The 26,911-nt window shown below is 38.3% G+C and overlaps 1 protein-coding gene across 2 annotated transcripts; it reads right to left on the bottom strand.

The window, feature by feature from the left end:
* Positions 1–24: 24 nt before the first annotated feature.
* On the bottom strand, positions 25–22,611 carry LOC112558096 (protein CLEC16A-like). 2 transcript variants are annotated; one of them, XM_025228301.1, is made up of 25 exons: positions 22,383–22,611; positions 21,595–21,723; positions 21,095–21,228; positions 20,703–20,770; positions 20,281–20,361; positions 19,753–19,767; positions 18,567–18,672; positions 17,967–18,090; positions 17,293–17,482; positions 16,931–16,981; positions 16,368–16,478; positions 15,584–15,782; positions 14,828–14,990; positions 14,193–14,293; positions 13,836–13,888; positions 13,297–13,366; positions 12,590–12,744; positions 12,335–12,385; positions 10,430–10,558; positions 9,979–10,099; positions 9,653–9,695; positions 8,931–9,042; positions 8,047–8,311; positions 3,377–4,301; positions 25–3,138 (listed from the first exon to the last, which is right to left on the bottom strand). In XM_025228301.1, exons 1-25 carry the CDS (start codon positions 22,457–22,459, stop codon positions 2,898–2,900), a joined length of 3,714 nt encoding a protein of 1,237 aa, XP_025084086.1. In that variant the 5' UTR covers positions 22,460–22,611; the 3' UTR covers positions 25–2,897. The 2 variants fall into 2 exon arrangements, with proteins under 2 accessions (XP_025084086.1, XP_025084095.1); XM_025228310.1 differs by lacking the exon at positions 19,753–19,767.
* Between the last annotated feature and the right edge of the window lie 4,300 nt (positions 22,612–26,911).

Raw genomic sequence — 26,911 nt, 5'->3', positions numbered from 1 at the left:
ACACAAGCATAAGCACAAGATATCTGAGAGTTTTTAATACTTTTTTAATTTGGCATAAAGTCATAGACACCACAAAACAATCTCAGCATTACTTCAATTTCTCACATTTCACCAACCAAATCTAAAAGGAAGTGTAGGACTTCTCTATGTCAGCATGAGAAAGCATCAGAAACATCACAGCATGCTACAACAGCATGCTTGAAGAAAGATACAAATGATGAGGTTTTGCTTATAGCAGAACCATCAACAAAAACATTAGTATGCAAAGGGTCATGATAAGTGGACTAGCTCTTACTTCCTACAAAATATTGTGTTTCCTAGTCCCAGCTATGCTAAATATTAACCGAAGTTGATTTCTTCATCTGCAACTGCATATTAACAACAGTCTACCTAAATGTAAGAAAATGGTTCTCAAGAAGATTTGTGATAACTGTGGTGGTTTTTTTAAATGTACAGTGTATTGCTTATCACAGAACAGTTACAAATGACTTTGAACTGAACCCACCTTGTATGATCAGTCTGACTTCATTTCACATATTCGTGCATTGAATGTAGACTGTTAGGAACGCTACAGTTTTATGCAGCTTTAACTTCTTTGTATCAAGACCAAATGACTGCAAGCTGGAAAAGGCCTGTCCACATATTCAACGCAGCTGTACATTCTGATAATCATTACAAGACCTGCAAAGGACACGTAAATGTCCACATACTGTCCTTCAACTGGAAATTGTGAAGTTCATGATCTCCCCTTTCATATGCAAGCCTGATGCACATAAACAAGGAAGTTATACACCAAAGGTAAAGAGGTGTACAAGTTCATCCAAAGCCCCGCCAGCAAGTAAGGACTGACAGCAACAAATGAAAGGACTTACTAGCTCTCTGCTTCTGACAAGAAGTGAACTGGCTGCATGACACACAGTGTGGTGGTGAATGAAAAGATCAGTAACATTCTTCTATGGAATGTCCTCACTAGCTGCCAACACTAACTTTCTTGTTTCTGTGACAACTTGTTACTGGAATAATTGCAATAAATAACATGAAAAATATCACAAATGGTAGTTCACAGCAAGAGCTGACAAAATATGTTGTAGTCTGTGTTCACCAATGTGCTATTCTTACAGGTTTAATACAGGTGTAAAATCATTTACATCTCATTTCAAAGATTTTCTTTGCAAACAAGAGGAGGTAGCACTACGACTATAAAATATTTCACTTATAAAATGATTTAGTGATTTCTAGAAATCTTTAAACATAACTTTCTATCATATATTATAATTTAATAAAACTAAGAGCAATGCTTCAGATGTAAGTTTTTTCTCATTCTCATTGGTACACTGTTACATGTGCATGCCAGTCCCCAAGGAACCATCATCAGTGACTTAAGGTATTGAACAAGTAAAACAATATTTAACATTACATATATCTGTAAACACAATAAGTACATATCACAATGCTTAGAGAGGACCAAGGCATGCCATTAGCAGCATATAAGTTCCTGGTATTTGATGTCAGGTTTCTTTCTCCTCCAAACCTTCAAGCATCTCCTGCTCCAAAGCAACACAACTCTGATTACACAGCCACTCAGTCAACAGATGATATAAGTCTGTTCACACACACGCGCGTACATGCACGTGGGCACATCAATGCATGTGTGTACAAATGCAAGCAACATCTTATTGCTGGATAACCCATGTGTAGTCTTTTAACTTGAGTAAACAAGTATGGTATCAGACACCATACCACACATAATTTCACAGTACTATGCTGATTCTGTGTAGTTGCATAAATACACTACATGGTACATGTACACAAAAGATTTCTGGAGATGACAATGTTGATTCTCCTGTTGGTAAGCTTGTCATAATTTTCTTGAGACTATGGTGTAACCACATGTCAAAATTATCACATCACTGAATGCATCCACAGAATATTATAATGTGCAGTTATTCTACAAATCTAGCCACAGCACATCAGTTTATCAGGTTGAACCATAATATGCAAATTTTGTTCATGACTACATAAATGTTCTTGCTTCTAATGTTTCAGTCTAGTAAAGATATCTTCAGTCTTTTCATCTAGCTATTGCACTAGAATCAGCAAAACCCCTCTTCCAAAGCAGCAAATAATGAAACCAAATATCCCCATAATATGAAAAAGAAATATGGAGACAAAATTAATCAGAAATTCTGCAGCAAGAAAATAAGACCAAAAATATCAGAATGAAAAACAGTAAAATCTCTACTAGTGATTCAGAGAGCAGAGAAAACATACAAAGCAAAGAGCACATCTGAACAGTGTTGACCAGAGCCTTAGAATAACTCATAAAAAAATCTGGTGTTAAAGCGTATTAGAGAGACTGCATTCCTTGCAAAAAGACTTTAATTTCTTCCAAAAAGACCAATGGTATTATGCAGATTCCACACCCTCCTCACGATGCAGTTCTTGTGGACTTTGACCAGCAAAATGAACAATTAAAGCCATTTTTGTGTTCCATCTTTTGAAGCTATCGTTGCTTTAAAATAATTGCTTATCTTTAAAACAAAGTGACCAACATTAAAAGTGGACAGACATTTTAATAAATTAAGGTTGTGCTGTATATACAGTGTGCACTCTAATGCTATGTTTGTAAAACTGGAGATAGTGGCCTAAATATAAATTCCACTTTGGTGGCTACAGGCTTTCACAACATAACCATTTTATTTTGAGCTCATCTATGCTTATCAAAGGTTCTGAAACTGAAGATTGGTGATAAGGCAATACAAGTTTGCCCCATTTCTAATAATATCAGGATCAGAGTTTGAATCTTAGCATATCAGACGTTGATCACTGTCAACAACTCTCCAACTGATAGCATCATCAATGCTCAGTGACCAAGGTCTGTGTTACCAGCCTCCACATCAGTAGCAGCTGTAGGCATAATGCTCCTGCACAAGCTGGGCAAGTTGAGTGAGCTGACTGGAGGTTGAGCGATCTCTGGTAGATGCTGAGGGTCGAATCTCTGAGCCCAAAGCCAGATCTGAAAGACTGGTCTCACTGGATGGAGTAATATCTGAGCTGCTTGGTCCAGTTTCATCTGAGGAAAGTGCTGAGTCGGTCGACTTGCCCTGGTCTCCAGACCCCACCTCTAGAGTTGTGGACCTGGTAATAAGGAAAAAAGAGCAGCAATGAATAAGTAGGAAAAAAACGATGAACAATAGTTAAGAAAACTTGATTATATATAGGAATTAAATTCCTTTTTTTTAAGCAACTAGCCTGGGTCAACCAGAACACAAAACACAAGAGTATAGCAACTAGGTGGGGTAAAGAGAACATGACAACACAAAGGAATAAAACTCTAGCAATTAGCCAGGGTCAACCACAAGGAGGGAAGATTCACCTGCTGGTCTCCTCTTCCTCCTCTTCTTCGCACCGTCGCACCACTGTTGTCCTCTCAGGAGGTAACAACATTGCTGCTGATATGCTGCGGCGACTGTGACCAATCGAATCCATGAGAGACAAAGAAGGTGCTGAGGCAGGGAGCAATGTCTTAGGTGCACCACCAGACCAGCTGCGTGCACGCCCACTGTCAGGACTGTCATCAGATGAAGAACCACTACAAGTAATCTGTGGGCGGCGGTCTGAGCCAGACTGGGAAAGAATGGTCTGCAAAATGCTGGGTGCTTTAAAAGAGGTGGCAAGGGTCTGAGGAGCTGACTGGCGGCGGGGGTCTTTGCGTGACATGAGAGAGCTGGTCTCTTGCCGTGAGCGGTGGGGACTCAGAGAGTGAGACCGCATCATCAGAGTGTGGTGAACTGCCTGATGGTGACCATGGTTAGTGCGCACTCCAGCCTCCCGTGCCAGGCGAGCCAAGCGGGCACGTTCAAAAGAAAGGCTGCGATGTTGCTTGCTGCTTGTTGAAAGATCTTCTAGTGGTATCTCCAGTCGGGCTTCGTCACCTTGATTTCCTCTGCTGCCTGCAGACACTAGTCTCCCTGAACTGCGTGAAGAGCCTGACATCCTCTCACTACCACTGCTGTTGTTGCTACTTATGTTCTGATTGAGTGACTGGACAGCCATTGCTGAGGTAGCCTCCTCTCCCATTTCTACTCCATCACGTGCTGGGCTGACGCCACTTCGCAGCCCTGTTCCCATGCTTGGTCCCATGACCTGGCGACTTTTGCTACGTTGAGCAGCCTTTGCCTGTAGATGCCGTTTCTGTTCAGCTGAGATCCGTCTGGAACCACGTCCTTGACTCTGGGTAGAGACTGGAGAGGATGTTGTTGAACTAGAAGATGATGTTGGTCTCACAGGATGACTACGACCTGAAAGAGAAAACCATAAATCCATAGCAACAGAGTCAATAAAAGCACAATTTATACTGAATTGATATTTTGTATCTATACTCAGTACTCTAGAATACACTTGTTAATATTAAGCCTCCAGCCTGTGTACCCGACACTCTGAAGAAATGTTGCTTTTGTATTGTGATTACTGTCCCCCTACAAAGATATTGGACTCAATATTGTCATTATTGTACTGGTAATCAGTCACTGACATTTTTTTGGAAAAAAATATCAACCGTCTGCTGCTCTTCCTTCTTCTGTTGCAGGTCTCTCAATGTTACCTCATCCAGTTGCTGAGTTCGGTACCATGAAGGCTTCCCTGTGTTGTTAACTCTCCACTAGGTCCCAGACATACAATGACATCTCTTTTATTATAATCCAGTCAAGTGTTTGTACTAGACATTTCAATGCTTACTTTAATGTTTAGTTGTGCTGAAACAACAATGCTGACTTCATTTTTGAATCTAATGCTGATGCTGTCTTTATCGCTGTAACCTGGTGAAAACCTGTCGGCAATGCAGTGAAGATGCAAGAACTCACACCTCTGGATTTTATTCTTTATTTCTGTACCATACTAGTGGAATTGCCATTTTAACACTTTTTGGACTCACCTGGGCCAGTCCACAACATTCCTGGGTCTCTACTGGCCACCTCCTAATAAAAAGAACAACCTTGTGCATTATGAATTTCTCACTGAATTTTCCCCAACTCCAGGATCAGCATACACTATTGAATACCAATCTTGTACTCATCAGCAACTTCAATATTCAATTTACTCTCCTTCCAGTCTTTATGTTAAGTGTTTAAAGAGTTTAAGAGTTTAACCTGGTACTGCTGATCCAACATTCCACACCCAAGTGCCATTTTACAACTTGAATGTTTTAGTATTTCAGTTATTTACTAAGGGAAGTGGATAGCCAAGTGGTTAGAGCGCTGGTGTGTCTAATGAGAAGCGCACTTGTTTGATATCTGAGTAAGGCAGCAAACTTTCCCCAGTTGACCCAGCTGGTGGGAATGACTCCATAGAGGATTGAGGAAGGTAAGGCAGCTAGGGAGAGGAGATGGGCACTGCCCTCATGTAAAGCTGGCCTCAAGAAAAGAGGTCTCTAACGTCTTACTCCCCAACGAACTGAAAAGGCTAGAGGATGACCTATAACTTTATTTATTATGTTTTGGAGGAAAGGTTATTTTAAATCCATTTCAATCCGCAGCCTCACTCTTAGGAAAGTCATGTGACTTTTTAACATAACCCAATGTATCTTGCTCCACATCGTGATGCACAAACTAAGTTCTCTGGAGATCAAGGGTCTTAGGTTACTATTTAATAGATGTCATCATAGTAATAGTTTAGAAAGAATGTTTATAAAAATGAAACTCCCTGTTGACTGTACTAACTGTGTAGGGTAGAACAGTCCATCAACAAGTATTTACTAGAGTGTTAGAAGGTGGCAGGAAAAACAAATAGGACTAGATAGTATTCTGGTACATTAGTAGTTTAACTAGCAGCATCCCAAGAAAATGTCAACATTTAATTAAAAAAATTGTTGATGCATGCTGATAGCGGCAAAGAACAAGACTGTATTTACTTTATGCTCTTAGTAGTCAGCTACTGTTGGGTGGAAGAGGCAAGGCATCGGCAATGACTAACCCAAATAGAACTGGTTGATAAAATGTTCACCTTTACAGGCAAGAAGATGGTAGTCAGATGTTTGGTGAATACAGAAGAAACTGAAGCCACTGACTTTTATTTCCTTACTTAGCTACAAATTTATGAATGAAATGACAGTTATAATGTCATTTAAAGAGAATGCATTGTCGGTAAATTGGTGACATAGTGTAGAAGAGTAAACAGTGAATTATGCAGTTGAAGAACAATTATCATACTTTACTTGAACTGTTGTAAACTATAATTGTTGAAGAACAAATGATTGTTTGTTGAGTAAATTCCTAAATGAGTCGCTGCTGGTGTTCTGTTCTCTTGTTGCTGTAAAAGCTGATGTCAGCCTATGATATTGTAGGTGAGGCCTATTCTTCTTCAGTTGCTCTGATGTTCTACTATTATTCTACTTTTCCATTGTTGTAGTGTTGTATTGTTCTTCTTCTCTTCTTCCTCAACTTAAACAAGGACTGTCTAAGTTCAAGACATCATTGAGTCCGGCCTGCACTCAAGTGCTAATCGTTAGCTTCTATTGTCATGCTGGCTACAAAAATAAGACACTGACAGACTTATTCACTCATTCAAAGTGTACTGTTGTCCGGTGCCATCAACAACCACTAACAACCTCTTGTGCTGATGCTGCTGGGCAAAGCAAAGCTAAGTGAGAGTCTTCTCTGGCTCAAATCCCTCACTGAGGGAACACTGTCAGTATTGAATGAGTGAAAACTGAGCTACTATCTTCATCATTAGCCATCTCATATTAGTTTGGACATTAAATGTGCTAAATGTGCTAATTGCTGGTCAATCCTTCTTGTTTGAAAAAGGCAGTATTCTGTGTGTGGTCACACATTCATGTCCCTACTGCTTACTTCACACATGACCACATGTCCACTGGACTACAGTCAAATCTCCCTACTATGCCACCTACCGGGACCGAGCAAAAGTGGCATAGTAGCGAGAGTGGCATAGTAGAGAGGGTTCGTAAAAACGGCTTTATTTGTTCAAGTTACCCGTCAGTCCAAAGCAGGGGTGGGCAATTAATTTTCCCAAGGGGCCGCATGAGAAATTGGGATGGTTATAGAGGGCCGGACTTTATATAGTTAACTCAGTTTTACCAATACTGGTACGTATAGTATTTATTACTGGCGGGTGGGCCGGTCAGAGACAGGAGGCCTTTGCCAAGTCTGGTCCAAAGCTCTCAAGAATCGTCGGCTTCGCTAGCTGTTTTCTCTCATTCTCCCCTCACCTCTTCATCCTCCACCCCTTCCAACCACATCGTGCACCTGCATCCTGTCGCTAGTCGACCCTCTCACACCTTCCCTCTGTCACGTGGCTGTCACCCGGCAGCGACCACCACCCACACACTGCAGCTCCACTCCCTGTGTGCGTGCTATGTTCCATCCCACTAACAGCGATGTCCCACTACCGTACAGTATAATAATCGAGCACTGCGCGGAATTTCACAACTTGTGTCTTTTAACAGTCACCAAAAAAGTGGCATAGTAGCGAGAGTCTGGGGTGGCATAGTAAATTTTTTTTTACATTGAATTTATAGTCGGGACCGAGCAAAAGTGGCATAATACCGAGAGTGGCATAGTAGAGGGGTGGCATAGTAGGGAGATTTGACTGTATTGCAACTCTCAAAACATTAATTTCCATAACCACCAGCAGGACAAACTTCAGAGGACTGAGGGTAATGCTGCTCAAACTGGCTTCTATAGCAGACAATGCTTTACCAGTTCCACTGGCTGCCAGTTCAAGCTCTCACTAATTACAAGATTGCCAGACTGTGCTACCATTGTCTTCACAGCCATTCCCCAGAATACCAATCTGAGCTGCTGATGCCTGACCACCTATGTCAGTATCTTTGATATTCAAAATATGCCAAATTCAGTAGATGCTTTTTTTTCTCTAGACCAACTGTTTATAGGAATATGCTTCTTTCTCTTCGAATCATGTCTACATTCAAGGCTTTGATAACACCACAGATAATCATATTGCAGTATCGGTTACCCCAAAAAAAAAAATGAAGAAAATGAGCAAGCTGAGTATGTCTGTCACGCTCACCAGGAATTGGGATGCTTCGTGAGCGTGTACCATCTGGTGCAGGAGGAATGTCTAGCAGCCGCTCGATGGCCTGCATCTTCTGCAGTCGGGCTCGTTGCCGGCCTTTGAGCAGCCGCTGTTTGGCAGCCATGCATCTGATGTGGTCATCAAAGATGAAGCGAGCTGAGAGAATGGGATGAGATCGGGAATGTATTGAAGATGAGGGCTTGTGTACTACAACATGCAGCAAGCGACTGTCATCCTTGTCTCCAGACACTTCCACATCCTGTTGAGCAAGAGATAGATATAACAGAGCAGTTTTCAACCAATGCCAAACAGCGCTATAATATTTAATAACTTGCACGTTTTTGTGAGTATCCTCAGTTCAGACCTCTATGACATGCTTGGATTTAAAAAAAATAAGTAAGGTTATTAGGTTCTTATTTATTCCTCTAAATAAGAAAAGGCCATGTCTTTTCTTTCTAAAAAGATTATTGCTTTTTTTAAAATGGGTAAATCTCTTTAAGTGGTATAAAAAAATCACAAGACAGCTAGTTGGTGTTCTGCCAAGATGTTTGTCTTCCCTTTACTACCTGACATTTTCAAAATTTTACCAAATATTAATATTAATAAATGAAGTGGTACACAATAACAATAACATATATATTATAATACACAACATGCAGCATTAGCAGCTTTACTGCTTTTTTGTTTTGTTTTGTACAATGTCGAACTGATACAACTGTTTTATATACATCAAAATATAGTATGTATTATGCATTGTAAATAATATGCATAACTAGTTTTAGTGTTATATAAAGCTTATTTACTGAATGAATCCAACACACACAATTTAAAAAAGTCTGCATTTAGGAAACCAATGCACAAATATATATGTTGCCTACCTGTAAAAAACCAACAAAGCGCACAACACCCCATCCCAAGCGTTTTGAATCAGGCTCAACAAGGATAAGTTGCATTGGGTCAATTACTAAAAAGCGCCGTTCCTGGCGACGACTGAAAACAAGAAAAAAAATTGTCTGTCCTGGGTGTTGCATGAAGCAAAGATTCTGCATATTTTCTCTAAACATATCCAGATCTGACAATGTTCTTCTTGTTAGAAACATTAACTGCTGCTTAAACAGCATAAAAGAGAAAGTTTCAGCCAATTACATGAGAAAAAAGAAAGACTAAGCCTCTTGGATAAAGGACATTTTTTGTTGGTACGTCAACATTTTCAAATGTTGAGCTATTAACATCTTGGCCTCCACATCTACTTTGGTATAAAATGAATAGATGATATATAAATTAGTAAAATGATCAACATTTTCACAGAATACTTTAAGAAAAGCTACATAAATCACTTAAGTTTTTGTTCAGAGAGCTTGAATATTATACTCTTAATTAAAGCCATGTGTTGGCAAGGGTAGCTCAAATAATATACTTGTCATTAAAGCCAAGACTAGTTATGCTTTCCAGCCACTTGCACATGTGCTTCCTGTTAATGTAGCCTAATCAAACATCAGACACTACAAAGTGACACAGCAGTACCTCTTTAGACTGATTTATGAAGACATACAGAGTATAAATGAGTTTAATAACCAGATAATCTCTGGCAGCTGTTTACCTTTCTCTCATGAGAACAGTGCAAGCTATCAGGTCACTGTTATCTGCGAAAGATATGGAAAAAATATTAACAGATCTCAGAGAGAAAAGACTATTTTAAGATAGAAGATGGTGCACACGTAAGAGATCACTTGACAACAATACCTAATACTGAGTGTGCATATGAATAGTAAATCCCTCAGAGCACTGAAAATATAAATACCTTCAATATCTATATGCTCTATATTGGTTATACTGACATACAGGTACAAAACCTTTATCAAGTATTAATGAAACAGATGGTTACAGGCTGACAGAAAAACAGAAACAGCAAGGTCAGCAACCTACTTAGATCAAGAACATCATTGACTTTGATGCAGTTGTCCTCTTTGGTTAGTGGTAACTGTGCCTCTGTCTCATTCATCAAGCACAAGGAAAGTTCCCGAACTGAGAAGAAGACACGTATAGCCTGCACACATTCAAGTCCACACACAGATACACCACACCTTTCTAGGTCAGTGCTAATGAAAACCACACAGAAAATTAAAATCAAGGACAAAAGATAGAAGAACAATGATTATGCACAGTCATTTGACTCTCATGTCACAATTCTTAGCTTTTAATACATGGAAGAAAGACGCCCATTCTTAGAAGATAACACAGAGAAGCACTTTGCCTTATGAAATTTAATCTTGACATAAAGGTTCACATGATTCAGCTTCAGCTAGCTTTATGAATATCTTGATGTAATGATTCAGTTCAGAAAACATGTATTTTTAACTGAAGCAAGAATGCTGACCTTCCGTGTCCTCTCCACCTCCCCACATGGAAGACGTTTGTTGAAGTCAATGCCAGTGAGGGGCGTGCCAGTAGGAGGCAGCAGGATTGAGGCATCCTGCATGAGGTACTCCACATTCAGCGGTCTATTCTGTATTGGAAAATATATCAAAAGCAACACCTTAACACATTTCAGTCAGATATCACTTTATAGAAGAATGTGATCATCATGGATGGCAAATTGAAGCTCAGTTCTAGTACATACATGCACCAAAAGAATTCATTTTATATACAGATTGTATATAAGCATGCACGAACAGTTCAGTTTATATACAGATAACATTGCTCTGAAAAAAGGACTGGTTATAATCTGACACAAAGATTAATGATGACAATGGCTGGGGAGAGGTCTGTCATTTCTGCTATATGATCAACTTCACAAAAGCTAATTTTTCGGTGGATCAAATATGACCATATTTTTATTTCTCCAAATCTCCTTAAAACTATTAAGATATGCTAAGTGATGGAAAGTCCCTTGATTTCACTTGTAAGCATTAGTTCCCTTCATACCCCAAAACACTGGCATATTGTGTATTAATAATTAATATTAATAGAATTTATATAGTGCATTTCCCCACAGAGATGAGCTCAAAGCGCTTCACAAGATAATATTCTTCTGTACAATGGGCTTCAGCAAAAGACTGGGGTTTCCATTAGGTTTTAACTCTTTTGTGTCCTCAGAAGTAGGCTTTCAACAGGGAAAATCATGCACAGACCAAATCGATATGCAACGAAATATTATTGAACAGTCCATTGAATGGCAGTCGCCACTTTACATAACTTTTGTGGATTTTGAGAAGGCTTTTTGACTCCCGAGACAGGGAAACCATCTGGAAACTGATGCAGCACTACGGATTTCCACCAAAGTTCATTGCCAGCAACTGTATGAGGACTCGACATGCCAGGTGATCCACAATGGAAAGCTGACTGACCCCTTCACAGTGAGGACTGGAGTGAGGCAAGGCTGTATGCTCTCGTTGACAATCTTCCTGATCGTCATAGACTGGATCATGAGAAAAACAACCTCTAACAGCAACATGGGCGTTCTGTGGACCTTCGCCAGGCAACTTGATGATCTCGATTTTGCGGATGACATCAGCTTGTTGTCCCACAAGCAGCAACACGCACAGACAAAGCTCACTCGGCTCGCAGAAGAAGCAGCGATGACTGGCCTGACCATCAACATCAAGAAGAGGGAGGTAATGCGGGTCAATAACAAGCAAGAAGCCCCACTCCAACTACATGGAGAATGTATTACAGAGTCTGACTGTTTCACCTACCTTGGCAGCATAGTCAACAAAGATGGAGGTATAGATGAAGATGTAAGAAGATGAATAAACAAAGCCAGGCTTGCATTCCACACCCTACGACCTATCTGGAACTCCAAGGCTTTATCTTTACACACCAAGATCCGCATCTTTAACACAAATGTAAAGTCAGTCCTTCTGTATGAATCTGAGACATGGCATGTGACAAATACCATCACCAATAAGATACAGACATTCGTCAACAGATGTCTGCGCCACGAGAAGATCTCCAATACAGACCTGTGGGAGAGAACCAACCAAAAACCTGCCAGCCAAGACATCAAGAAGTGGAAGTGGGGCTGGATTGGTCACACCTTGTGAAATTTCGTCCATATTGATTAACTAGCATGTTTTTCTGCCCCAGTGAAGTTTCATATTTAAAAATATGGTTCTCTAGCATTCTGTTTAACCCGTAAGACCATTTCTAGTCATGTGTATTAGACCATATGTGTGTGTTTTCCCTACGCTACACTATGCGAGACACTATGATACAGGGGAGATAATCATATTTAGTCTACATGGGAATGGAGAATGCACTGGAGAAGGTGACATGAGCCTACCTTCATTTCTCTGTACTCATCTTCAAACATGTCCAGAAAAATCTCTTCACTCTGAAAAGAAAATTGACATACTTTGTTTACAATTACACATTGATGTCAACAGCTCTTCTACCAAACATGACAAATAAAAATATTTCTGATCTACCTGCTAATCCTGTAACTAAAAGGCCTCAATTCTTTGTTTTCTTCTGAGACATAAATATTGAGGATTTAAAAATAAAAATGAAATTGACTTGAGATTGTGTGGAGGACTACCTTGTAAAAGTTGCGGAGACGCTGTGTTGAGCATTCACGAGCATTTTCAATACAGGCCAGATGACGATCCTGGAGATAGGAGCGGTGCTCACGAACAACAAGCTGTTTCAGCAGCTTGATGCTTACTTCCAGTGTTGCTAGACGCACTTTGCTCCCTGTCATGCACACATAACCAATTAAAAAATTAGAATTAACACTTTTATAGATTTAGATCGTGTTATAATACAACACATATAGAATTCTGAGACATCTATATCGTATCAAATCATCCTTCAAACTGTTATGCAAGCAGGAAAAAACTCTACACCACCCAGTCTATGATGGGTCATTTCTTTGACAAAGAATATCTTGCTTTCATAACATTTTTGCTATGAAAGAAGATTCAGTAGACATACAAACTAGAACAAGCAACAAGCAATTGTTGAAAAAAAAGTCATTTTTCTTAATGCTGTCACATACTAAATACCTGGAACGCAACAGAATTATGAATAACAAAATGAGTACCTCGCCTAATATAATCAAATTCAGAAACTACTTTATAAAAACATTCATTTCACTCACGATTGTGTTACTGATGAAAAGTGGCTACCAGTCACAACTCACCTATTAAGCACTATAGATAATTGCTGCATAATTGTCTAAACAAAGGTAAAAATAAAAAAAAGCATTGATTAAAGGATCTGTACATTAAAAGATAAAAGTCACACCTGACTGACAAGCTTGTTCAATGATGCGGATCAAACGCTCCACTAGCAGAATGTTGTAGTTGTCTTTGCTCTATGAACAGCGCAGAGATCAAGACAAATCCTTCAAATGTCACACATGCCCTGACAAATACCCCTAAAAATCTTTTATATAGTTTATTGACAAATGATTCAGTTATTCTTTTAATTATTATTATTATAGTTATTTATAATCTCCCTTATTACATGATATACACATTTGAGTGAAGTATACAAAACTCTACAGAAAAGTGTTGTGAACTAGGTCTCAATAAGGACACTATCCTGATTGAATTTACAGATTTAACATAACCAAAAAGTTTTACTCAACAAACCTTTCAGAACTTTATCTCTGATCTCCAAATTGGATGGATAAAAAAAGTCTGAAACCTTTGAAGAAGTGACCTTAAATTTCATTTCCTGTAATTCGTACAACTTAGAATGTCACTAGAATCACAACTTTTCATAACCTCTTCAGCTTGGGAAAAAGACTGGTTGTGGTTTTAGCCAGCCAAATAACTAACCTTTGACCTCTCAGTTGGCATCATAACACCATCTAGAAGGGTCTGCGAGATTCCTGTGACACCAAAAGTAATGTCACCATCAAAAAGAACCACAAAGTAGACAACAGTCATTCAAAAAAGAAATCTGTTGAACACTGCCCTCTCAAATCCTATAAAACACAATTTTATCTGTGTAAATAACTCCCCCCTGCCAAGTCTTTAATACTATTCCACTGGCTCATATGGTATCAATTTAACTGTGAAATTGAAAATTATTCATGTATGTAATGGGCACAAAGGAAACTTTTAAAATTTATTCATGTAGTGATTTGTCATCAAATCTTTATGTTGGTTCTATCCTACAACATAGATGATTACCTTCATTGTGTCCTATGGCATAGAGAAGACATAGAGCAAAAAGGGCTGAGTAGTCATTCTCCATACACTCCAAGGCATTGAATATTGTTTCCAGGTATGGCCTGGACATAAAACGACATTATAGTAATAGTTTCAAAACAGTAGACAAAACAAATATTATTTCCAGTATGGCCTGCCACAAAATATTATAATAGTCTGTATTATAAACAGTATGTATTATAATAGTCTGTATTATATTGAATATTGTTTCCAGATATGGCCTGCCACAAAATAACACATTCTAATATTATGTGCTCTACAAATTTATTTCTGGGAACAGGAACCACTTTAAGGAGTCACTGATATCTTAACTTTGCAAGCATAGCATGGATATGGTAAGATTTTCATCATACATCATTGAAACCAGACAACATAAGGTTTGGCTAGGCTGGTAAAAACAGATTTTAGCAGCATTACAGTATTTGTATGTAAATCAACACACATTTTCAAATGATCTGTCTGGCTTCTAAAACATTTGTTTGTTCTCATCTAAAATTGTTGATCTGATTATGCTAAGCTATCTCAAGCTAAAAGGCAGTCCTAGTTTTCCAGCATAAAAGATTGCAAATGATCAGGAGATTAAGAAGATCCCTTACCTGTTCTCCAGTGTGAAGGGCAGTGGGTGATCAGGCATCCCAGAAGGAATGGCCATGCGATGAGAAAGGCCAATAAGCTTTTCTTCATCAGTAGAATTCTGAGTGGGACTGGACAACTCAGTGTCTGCTGAGCACACCTCACTTATTGGGCTCAGAGCTCCCTCTGACATAGTCACACGAATAATGATTCATTCCTATATCACTAATCAAATGTAATCCCCAATCAAGGCACAAAACATTAAAGTTACAATAGTATACTTTTATATTTAAACCCACAACACACAAGAAAGGTATCTCAAACCATCATATGAGCACATTCTAAGTGCTTTAATTCTGTTACTTTTTCATTTCCAGAAATAATCAGTAACACGTATCCGCAAACATGCATCTAATGAAACATCTATAAGATGTGAGTACAGTAGCTGATACACTGAAAAATAATTTGCTTTAAAACACAAACAATAGTGCAAATAGATATGACATCATCTTGTAGTTCCTATCATATGACAAAAGCAGAATAACTAAAGCAAGGTCCAGGCAACACCCACATTTAGCAATGTGCAAAGCGAGATAAGATCTAAACCTAGGATACATGACCCACAATGTGCTGGTGACATGCACTTAACTGCTGCCAGACCCATTCTCTCACCAACCCTGGTGCATAACTTTCTAAGCGCCATGTGACATAAACAATTTAATTGTTGCTTATGGTTCTGAAATCTATTTGTGCATACTCTGCATCTTGCATTTCTTTACCTGTGGAGGGAGACGATACTGTGTCAGTATGCTCCTCTCTTGTCAAATAAAATGTGGAGCTTCCTTCTTCTGTCTCTCCAACAGCTCCATCTTCTTGCCCGACAGATGGAGGGGCAGTCTGGATGTGCCGTTTTTTGGGACGGTTGTTTTCCAGGGTTTTTTCTAATGACTCTGCTGGGGCTCGAAATTCTCTAATACCCTACAAAATAATATCAATAACAAATTATATAATATGAATCACTGTAAGTTAGCTTGGTCATTAATGTCTAATGCTGTATCAAATGGTAATGGCATAACTGGATAAATTCTCTGGCACATTATCTGTTACAGCATAGCTAAACAGATAAGCCATGTGCTAACAGTTCTAAGTAAAATAGATAAGCTCTATGTTATAAGTCATGGGTACATAGATAAGCTCGGCTTCAATAGCTGGAAGTAACAATTCTAGTCAAACTTTTAATAGTTCATTGGTATTCTCCTTTTACTGGAAGAAGAATTTCTATGCATATTCTATCTTTGCTTTCTGAATACTTGTTTCATAAAACGTTTATAAAAAATTGTGAATTTAATAGTTAAAGGATTAAAGCTGATGTTTTAATTTACACACCTCAAATAATTAAAAATATCAAGACAAAAAACTTTCTTTGTTTTATGAAGAATAAATAATTTTTAACAAAACCATTGCTATCATCCCTCAGCAGAAAATTGCTGTCTAGCTTACAATTTGCTATCTATTTCAATTCTGATACCTCTAAAACATTTTTTTAAATAAAAAGTCACCTACTGCTTTTGGGGAATTTTGCATTCCTTCAGTCTGCGTCAGAAAGATGTCTCCATGAAAAATGACTTCTGCCAGCTGCTGAGTAAGCTGTCGGTGATGCATAATCAGAAACACCTGCACAATAACATAAATGCAAGGTATAATGAATTATGATGATCATATTTAAAGTCCCTTCTCTTTGTGGTCTTTATTTTTAACTATGCTGATTTGCATTATTAGCAATAACATGAAAAAAATTCTTTTCAAAAATAGCAGACAACAGTCGAAAGAATGGGCTTGTTGCTGTGTCCACATCCAACTCTCCGGCATATATTTATAAGGAAGAAAATATGACCTATACAGCTGGATGTTACAATGCATACAATGCTGAGCCAGCCACTAAGGCTATATCACTGCAAGTCAGCCAGCCCTGTAATAAGCTACCTGGGAAAACACGATCTTGATTATGACTTTGCTCCATGGATTGTCTCAAATACTTCTTCATGAACATAATAATAAATTATTGAACATGAACATAATAATAAATTATTATCATTAAGTAGTTTATAACAAACTGAAAGATGTACCTGTGACAGCAAAAACAATGAGACGACAGAGCTGACATGTTTTCTGTCATCCTGCAAAAGCACATCATTTCTCTTCATATGCAAGAAGTCTCCATAGAAAATAAAACCTAGCAAATATGATTTTTCATCACTAAAATACAACAACTATGAACTAATTTTTCATGTGCATGAAAGTGTCAACTTTATCTTTACTATGAAACACAAAAATGCAGAAAATAGATTGATAAATATATTTTAAATACTTGACAACACTTAAAAAACCACCAACATGACACTCAGACCAGTAGGCACATAACATGATCAGCGGTGTAAAGGAATCAATTAAAGCAGACAAGAGTACATTAAAACAAAAAAACACATACCTGAGGATCATCAAACTTTTTTCGTTTGGTCAGAGAGTAAACGTAGAGAGGGATGAAGAGGTTGTTGAGAAGATGGTGGATGAGAACCAGATTGAGGGTGTCCAGGCCAATACAAAGGATGTCATTTAGATAATGCAGGTGATCTAAATGCTCAGCAACAAGGTCTGATAACCTGTCACGACTGCGGTGACTGCAGTCAACAAGTTTTTCAGGTACAGACAATAAGTGTTCTCATATCAGCAGAACATACAAATGAAGCATTTAAGTTTATGAGACCATAAAATGCAAAAATTTCTACATAAAGGAAAATGGTGAAATCATTTTTTTCTAGAAAAGGAAATGAAGATGCAGTCAGCAATCAATGAAAGTTAATCAGATGAACTGAGATGCTTAATGGTATGCACCATATTTTTTTAACTAGACCACCAAAAACAGCATTTTAAATAATCTGCTTCACAAACAAACCCTACCATCCAACAGCTGTAAAATCATGTCTGTAGATGTCAAAACTGGTAGAACATTATATTTTTTAATTGCCTAAAGAACAGGTCAAAATCCTTTTAAAATGTATTTGTGTGTTGAATGTCACATCAGTAAGTGAACTGTAAGAAGCCAATGTTTCTAAACATTAGAGATTGTGGGATTTACGCAAGAATGAACTATCTGCTACTTACTCCATATCGTGGCGAACACACAAGTCAAGATCGAGGATATGATTGCCAATGAACCACACAAGATTGGAAAAGTAAGGCGCTGCAGTACGGTCACGAATATAGCGAAGCATTGCCTTGTCATCAACTGAATTTTAAAGAAGTAAAAAAGACTTTTTGATATCAGCATTTGCACATTTTATCATTTTTAAAAGGTATTCAGATTTGCAGTTGTAGTCATAAAGAAAGCAAATGTGCAGAGTACTTAACCCACAAAGGTGGATTTCAACTGACTGCTTATCTGTAAAGCTTCACTTTCAGCATGTCTTGTAAAGCTGCTTTTTTCATTATGTGGTGTGCAGTCATTAGTCAGTAAGAAACACACATGGTGCACATTATCCAGTCAGTCATGATTTGGTAATTGTCTCCATTTGGCCTGAAAAGTATCCTCATTTCCTTTCCACAGGTTGAATCATTGTTTCCTGCAGTAGGGTAGAAATTTGATCTTAAAATTGTTTACAATTAATCTCACAGATGCAGTCTTTACTGAGTGGCTATGAAATTAACTACACTTGCTGCAAATGACTAACCACCACCCTTGCAGCTCATAATTGCAATGCTCACCTCTAAAAACGTTCAGTGTTATGGTTCGAACAGCAATGCGCACCATTGCTTCGGAATGGTTGAAGAATTTAATGGCCTCAGTATAAAGAGCAAAGTCATTGGTATGCTGCAACCCACAGTAACAAGGAAGTTTCTATATAATTAACTTTTAAAATAAAACCACCTCTCTGAGTGGATAATGTAGTTAGAGATGCACAATTGTTGCTTGTTGGTGTTTTATGCCATACCAGCATCTAAGGCTACATCACGGCTGAACATGCACAAAAGGATGAAATCATAAAGTTCTTTATATAATTTCTACTTAAAATAAAGGAATAAAATTATGCATAGCCCTGCAGCTCCTTCAGCAAAGGTAAATGTTTCAAATGATTGTTTATTCAGGTGGCAGACAATACTAATTTGATGTAGATGAATCTGCTTTCAAGAAACAGCTACTTTTTTCCCCACATCACAAGGGTTTAATTTTAAAATGAATAAATAAATGATCTACATTAAGAGTTTGAATCTTAATATTTACATTCCCCTAAAGCTAATCAAGCAGATTCTACACAACACAATGTCATTCAAAAGAAAAAGCAGTCAGGTCAAAGAGAGGTTGTGTTATTTTAGACTAAACTTTTATCCATTTCTTTAACAAACCTTGTAGCACTACTAAAATAAACAATATTTAAAACATACTAAACAGAAAATTAAACCAGTTAAAAAATGAGATTATGAAATCTGTCAGTTATGTACCTAACCCCTTAAATAAGACATCATAACAGTTATAGTTTACCAAGCAATGACAGAAGAAACAAAAGCAAAATGAGCAATGAAAAAATGATTTTGCAGCTGCAAAACCCTTCACCTTTTTGAAGGTCTGCTTTACATCAATAAGATATTTATATGTCTATATTACATGTTTATTAACCCAAATCCATTATTTCATCAAGTATTATTTAACTTTACACACCTATTATTCCATTCCATTAACCCAAACACCAACACTGCTTGCATCTAGCCACACCTTGAGAATTAAGGTCCAGTATGAATACACTAAGTTCACAAGGAAAGAATAAACTAAAACACTACTGATGTTTTTACAGATTCTTGATCACATGCTAAGTGTAAAAGAATCATGATGCAGCATATCAATTCATGCTTATTATTGAAACATTGACTTTCACCATAATGACAACCCACTCACAGGAAATTCAGACATCTGAAAAACGACAATAAACCTTTACAAATTTAGTGGTAACTTACTTGCCAGTGGTGTGCCTAATTTTGTAAGCTATAGTCAATGTTTACACAGACTTTATGTACCTACTGTGCAAGAACTTGTTGCTCTAGAAGTGTACTTTAAAATGTTTATCAACAAGAATTTGTAAAAAAGTAACTTAATTCCTGCAAAGACTTTAAATCAGTAATTAGCTATTCCTTCCATTTCCTTAGAAACAAGATACTGTAGGAAATGTAAGAATTCTCTGTATTGCAGGTCTATTAAAACAACAGACTTGTTTTCTGGTTACTCTGTTGGCCAAATAGGATAGCAAACATTAAAAAAACATCTGCCCATACCACACAACACTACTTTTCATCGTGTTATTTTAGTGCCTTCTTGCTTTAAGCAAAATGTTTCCAAAAGAGAGAGAGAAAAAAAAGCTTTGTAGTTCATTAAGTTCTATTAAGTTCATGTACATTAAGTTTATGTACATGTCCATCTAGAACCAACCTCATTATAAAAGAAATGTATGGTGTGCTTGTTCAGCTTCAGTGACAAAGTCTTCAAGAAAGAAATGTAGTAAGCCATAACCTGTAGATCAGAAGAAACTTCTGATATCAATCTTTTACCCTTTAAGTATAATTAATCATAAAAAAAAAAAAAAAAAAAGGAAACACACAAAGGTTCATTAAAAAGCCTTCAAACAAAGATTATATTGCTGTTACATTCACTGCATTATTCTCTAATGCTAATTACCACATTGGAAGAAAGCAATATCCAGTACATTTGGGTACAAATTGTGTTGCTGTAGGTGTAAGTAATCATGATATGGTTGCAGAAATTATATAATTATTTTACAAGCATTATGTTTTTCTGGGGACATTGCTTAGAAATTTCATGCCAAGAGATACATTTCTCTAGCAAGCTTTTACCTCTTCATCCGAAAAGTCAAATTTATGAACAATAATGGAGTTGACATGGTTGTTGGACAACAGATAATCTGAAAGAAAGCAGTTATTTTCAGTCAAAGGAAAAATAAACATCAATGTTCACAGGAACACGTACAAACTCAGAAACATATAAAAAGAAATCCACACTCGAGACACTGCACAGGAGGTGATCTCAACAACAATGAAGACCCATATTTTACAGGTTTTTGCTTGAGAATAATGGAACAGAAGAACACCATGAACACTGAAGGAGAAAATGTACAAATTAAATCTTCTGGCAAATAAAATATATCATATTTCAAAAGCTCTCAAATAAGGGAGAATGAGTATTTATCATAGTTAATCCAAGGCAAAATCTGCATTTAAAAACTTACATAGGGATGTTTCATTTCTAATATTTTCAAAGAGAATGTTGAGTGTTTGAAGCAGCTGAACACAAATGTATCGTCCACATCTCTGCTGCAAGTAGCGCAGAAAAAATGACAGCATGTTCTTCTCCAGGAAAAAACTGAAAGAAATATACTTATAATAAGTATGTTTTATTTTTATATATAGTCATTAAAGATAAATACACCATATATGTAACATTTGTTTTCCTTATGCATATACTAGAAAGCTGGATGGTGATAGTTATCATCACTAAAGTAAAGCATCTGACTTCTCAAGGCTATAAATCTATTTTTCCTTCTGCTGTCTCATATTTGACAAAAAGAAACACCGTCAATTTATGTATAGTACATGCAGTTCAATCACTGCATAACTGCAATGTAGCAATAAACAGTACAGAGAAGTAGACCAAAAAGATGAGGAACTGTAGACATGATCATCATAATTAATCAAATATTGCAACATCAAGAAAGCTGTCATCACTTACTCAAACACACTGCTGTCATTTTGGTCACCCCAAATAAGAATCTCTGAGATGGATCGAAGGGTCTCTACAAGAAGGCTGCGATTTTGCTCTGTCACCTGCTGGTTTTTACACAGCAAATTGTGCAGGTACCTGTAGATATCATTACAATGATACAGAAAGAAGCTTAAGTAACAGAATAAAAATAATAAATAAATCACGAAAGTGTTTATAAAATAATCTCGACAAAATATTACTGTTTTAATTAAAAGATGATCAACATACTACTTTCAGTCCTTGTAACTGAATTATGTATATTTTAAATGTACTTTTTGACATTAAAAAATCTAGTATTTTAAAAGAAAGAGAATAAAATAGTCTTCGATTTTATATCATACCAAAATGTAATTTAATGTGTTTAGATGCTTGGCTGATAAAAAGGCGTGCTTTAAATATTTGTGATACAGACTAAAAGTAGAGGATAATTAAAATTTCTAAGCCTTTCTGTACATTACTAAAACTAATACTGTAATTGTAAAGTTGTTGATGCTCTTTAGTATAGTCTCTCAGGCGCAGCACAGTTTTTCATACACAAAGAGTACAATAAACATACAATTCATGCAATGTGTGTCGTACCCTCATGTGGCTCTCCTTTATTAAATCATCGACACCGAAACATGTATTTATTTTGAGTAGTACATAGATTTGATAAAAAAAAGCCGCCTAAAATGCGAACATGCAAGACAGCCCAGACAATACACCAGTATCACATATCGATCCACACATTTCTTATGTCACTATATGTGACCTACTTCAGGTGTTCCAATGAATGTGGGTTTTTCGGCTTCCACAGCGCTCCTGACAACCATGTCCTCTGTTTTGAAAACATTTCCCTTGGTACTCTTGGGTTATGTAAGACAATACACCGTTAATCAAGAGTCAGGGATGTTTCTGACGCGCTGTTGATGACATAGGCGGATCATCGTTTACTTGTCGCCCATTTTGATCAATCGATGATTTCCGGTCCTGATAGTGCTCTCCCCTTAAATCCATTGTCTTATCCTTGCTTCTCTCCCCTAGTGGAGACTAGCACACAGACATGTAGAAGCTCATGGTCAGATGCAATCAACCAGCCAACCGAACGAGAAATCATGTTACAAATAAAGTGTATTTTTCCTTTTCAAGATCTAAAATGTAATGAAAAGGATTCAATAAAAGCTGGCAGACACAGTCCTAACTAAGCTTTTATTAAAAGTTTAAAACAAACCCCCACGTAATATCCAATCACGGGCTCACACACACACACACACGAAATAAATAATATTATTATATATGACAGGCTATCAGGAGCACAGTGGAGGCCGAGAAACCCATGGTCATTGGAACACCACAAGCAGGTTATACAATTTGTGATACACCTTGATCGCACTGATCGTAGGCGCTTCACGACTATAGCACGGTTGTGCTAAAAGTAAGCATGCAGGCGTTGACAGCAATTATATATATAGGTGTGCCGATGACTGCATGTGTCTGCAGTGCTCCCTGTCTCCAGCTGTTATCTAGCGTACTATAGTCATCTTTACTAAATTTTCAGATGCTGTTCGATGAATATTAAAATTTTAAAATCTGTGTACCTTGACAACTTTTGAAGAAGCGTGAATTCAGATCTTTCCTGAAGAACAATGAAGATCAGATCGAGTGCAACTCAAATTTCGCTCTCTTTTATATAAATATAGCGGAGACCAGACCAGAACACGTGCAAAGGGTTGCGCTAGTGATCGTTGTTGATAATATATCTATATATTTTGTAAGATTGTGATAACCATAAAATATATTTCTACATGTTCTTTAACCATCTACAAAATAATTACAAATACGCGCTGTGTGAAAACGTGTCTTGATAGTCATAAATCATTCCTGTCATCGAGCTTGACTCAAACTTGTTGGCCACTCTTGTATTGCGAATGTTGGCGGGTCAGCGGCTCCTCCAATCTTTGCCAATGTCCCCATCGCACCTGACATGAACGATAGCGTTGCGCGCGCACTTGCACTTGGGGATGCTTGGCAATGGGCCAACCAATGTTACAAGCTTGGCCCAAGCTTGGCCAAATCTTGCGTGTTTGCTGGGCTCTTTATACTCTCAAGGTGTGCGTAAATTGCAAAGGGTGACTGGACAGTGGCCATTGGTCTGTCGTTCAAAGACCTAGCTTAGTGCTTTTTAAATCTGTGGACAGAAGAGGTGTCGGTTGGGTGTAGTTCAGTAAATAAAAAAAAAAATAAAAAATGAGGTGAAGCAAATGGGTGCCGTGGTGTGAAAGATGGAGGCATTCAGATGTGTCTTCAGCTCGCGTGCTGCAAGCTTCATGCGACATTTCGAAATTCCAACAATGCACACAGCTGTCAGAAAGTGATGCCACAGCTGTAACAGTGACGCCATAGGCCACAGCTCCATAAGACAGTGATGCTACAGCTGTAGAAGTTCTGTTTTTGTCACAAGAAGTTAGTGCTTGTGGTGGTGGACAGTTTGATCCAGCATGTGCACTGGAGCAGCTCGCAGAACCGCGAGTGCGCCTGTACCTAGCCTCCGTAAATAATAACAAAGCCACGCACGCACTGCGAGGGCGCTAATGTGTTGCTTTTATAAACACTCTAGCTCACGTGTTTTTTAAAAACCTTGGAAAATTAGTTTTATATTCCCTGTTTTTTTGTGTTTTTAAAACCACTTTTTTTCTAAAGACTCTGTGGCTGTTTTTCAGAAATATCGGTAAAGCGTTTTTCAGAATTGTGATCGCGTTTTTCAGAATTATCCAGTGTATTTCCGAGAATTCTGATTTGAATAAATTTATCTTTCTGTTGGGCGATATCATGAATACTCCAAAGCCTTTTTCCCTATAATTTCAGTCCATGTTTGTCTAGATACCTGTATATCAGAGGTTTAAATCGACTGCAGCCGTGATAATCGTGTTGTGCACAGATCCCGCGGAGTCAGCAAGCTACAGGCTTTTTTTTTTTTTTTTAAAAAAAAGTATGTCACCTGTAGCCAGCTCTTTCCCCTAATAGCAATTTTGTTGAAGCAGTAGAATCATTTTTTTTATGTGAACGATGGACTGCGTGCAGATAACGCATCTTTCGGCTTGATCAAATCCGTAGTTTCAGTGGAAGTATCGTGTCCCCATGTCCTTAAAATAATGGGGTAAAGAGGTGAGACCGAGGATGGTGGACGAGTGTCGTTGTTTACCCGAGCTGCTAAGGTGCAAGATGTGTTGGAAGTGTTTCAACTTTTACGGATCTGCTAGACCTAGAATCCACACATCTACCTACACTTTGTCTTGACATTCCGCTGATTCCATATTTTCACCCGAAAGATAGGTTGAAAAATACAGAATGCAAAACACATAGCGACTAATACATACAATACAATATTTTTGAAACTGCTATTATCTTCTGCATACACTGCTGTTATCTACCTACACTTTGAAAGTAACCCATCTCTGACTGGTCATCTAGTTTGCAAAGAGAAGCAAACTGAAGGGTCAGTGTGGTTGCCATCTTCAGATGCGGTCGCTTAGGGAACTGTTTGCTGATCTGTTGTATTTGATGAAGTATTACTTTTACTTTTGTAGTTTTTCCTTTAAACGTGATGGGAGCCTCGTCTGGCGATCTCAAGTGTATGCTCAAAGCAAGCAGAGGACGTCAGTGGACGGATGTTTCATAAAACACGAGAGGGAGCATGGCGCAGTCCGGGATGAAGGGTATATGAGGGAATTAGCATGTACAGGCCTGTTGGTTTTGATTCCCTGAGTTGTTTGTCATATACGCCCAAGGCCCTGCGACTGATGGAGACCCCCCACTAACAAGTGCGTATTGTACCGGCTTCTACAGGCCCCGCAATTCTGTTTTGCATCCCCCAGCCCCGGCTCTGCGCACAACGAAACCTCAAGGGTGCAAACAAGCAAAGTATGGTGGGAACGCGGACAGGACGAGACATAAGTGCATCCCAGTCCAGTGATTTTACAGTAACAGAGCTCTTAATTCTGGAGATATGCCAATATAATCGAGAAATAACAAATCTCATTTGATGAAGTAAACATACTTGACTTCTCCAATAGCTGTTGTACTTGAACGAAGCACTTTCCTTTGCACCATAGAAATTGTGGACTCATGTCCTCACAAAATAAAGCCTCCCCTCCTTAAAGATATCGTGAAATCACGCTTTCGCCTTCCAGAAGGCGTGAAGCAGATTCGTAGAAAGTCATTGTGACTACATCATCGACACAATCTGACCCTAGAAAAAAGAACATAAAAATGGGTATTGGCACAGCAAAGCACGCGACACACCTCTCTGAACCAAAACAGTTTTCTCACATTCACTTTTAGACTTGAATGTGAGCATTTTATAAAACAGAAATGTTTACAAACTGATTTAAGTTAAAATAAATGTAAACTACAATTTGAAGTCGACCGACGTGGAAGTGGTCTTTGGAACTTGCTGGATCACGTGATCTGCAAGTGGTAGTTATGACTCGACTCTCATTTCCAGACGACCAATACCGGCAGCGTGTGATGACAATTCACTCTGTGCCTCTTGCTCAAAGGCGGAAAGGGGTGTGACACTTATTTTGACGACCTAGTGCTCCCGGAAGTTGTTCTTGCGGTATGCTTTGGATCCTTCAACAGGGACAAGCAAGACGACTTCTGACGAAGAGAGTCGTGGAGATAGTCGAGGGAAGTTGGTAACCTCCCATTATTTTTACGAGGATGTTATGTGAATGATCTAGGAATACAACTCACTCGCAAAGTGTTAAGTAATGCAGTCATGGATGGTGTCACGCATTATGCAAAACACCTGGGGTGGGGGTGGGAGGAGGACATTGGTGTTTTACGCCGAGCTGGCATCTGAGGCTGTACTGTATGAATAACACTGAATACAACTTACACAACAGACGGGCTTTCATCGTACGTTACAGTGAAGGTGGGCTGTTCCGGTTCATCTCTCGTCTCGGGCACTCTGTTCTTTCTCTGCCTGTGGGTGGTATCTGTTTACAGGGCTGACTGCCTTGCCGTGATATAGCCTTAGTTGCTGCATGGCTCGGTGTAAAACACCAATTACATTCCCCACCTCCCATCACTCAGTTTGTAAGATGAGCTGCCATCATTGCTGCCAGGTGGAGGTGGTGTACGTGTGGGGCGGTTATTGCGACGTGAGCTGACGGTACGTGGCTGTCAGGATCACGGATGTTGATGAGAGGATAGCTGTCTACTACGACGGTGTTGACAAGTGGGTCAAGTAGATGACGCGCAGCGACGAGCACGTGCTGTCCACCAGCAATGGCTATTAAAG

Source organism: Pomacea canaliculata, linkage group LG1 (assembly GCF_003073045.1).
Source record: "Pomacea canaliculata isolate SZHN2017 linkage group LG1, ASM307304v1, whole genome shotgun sequence".
In the NCBI taxonomy this organism is placed as follows: domain Eukaryota; kingdom Metazoa; phylum Mollusca; class Gastropoda; order Architaenioglossa; family Ampullariidae; genus Pomacea; species Pomacea canaliculata.
Note: the sequence above shows the minus strand (reverse complement) of the source record. Positions and strands in the feature narration are given on the sequence as shown.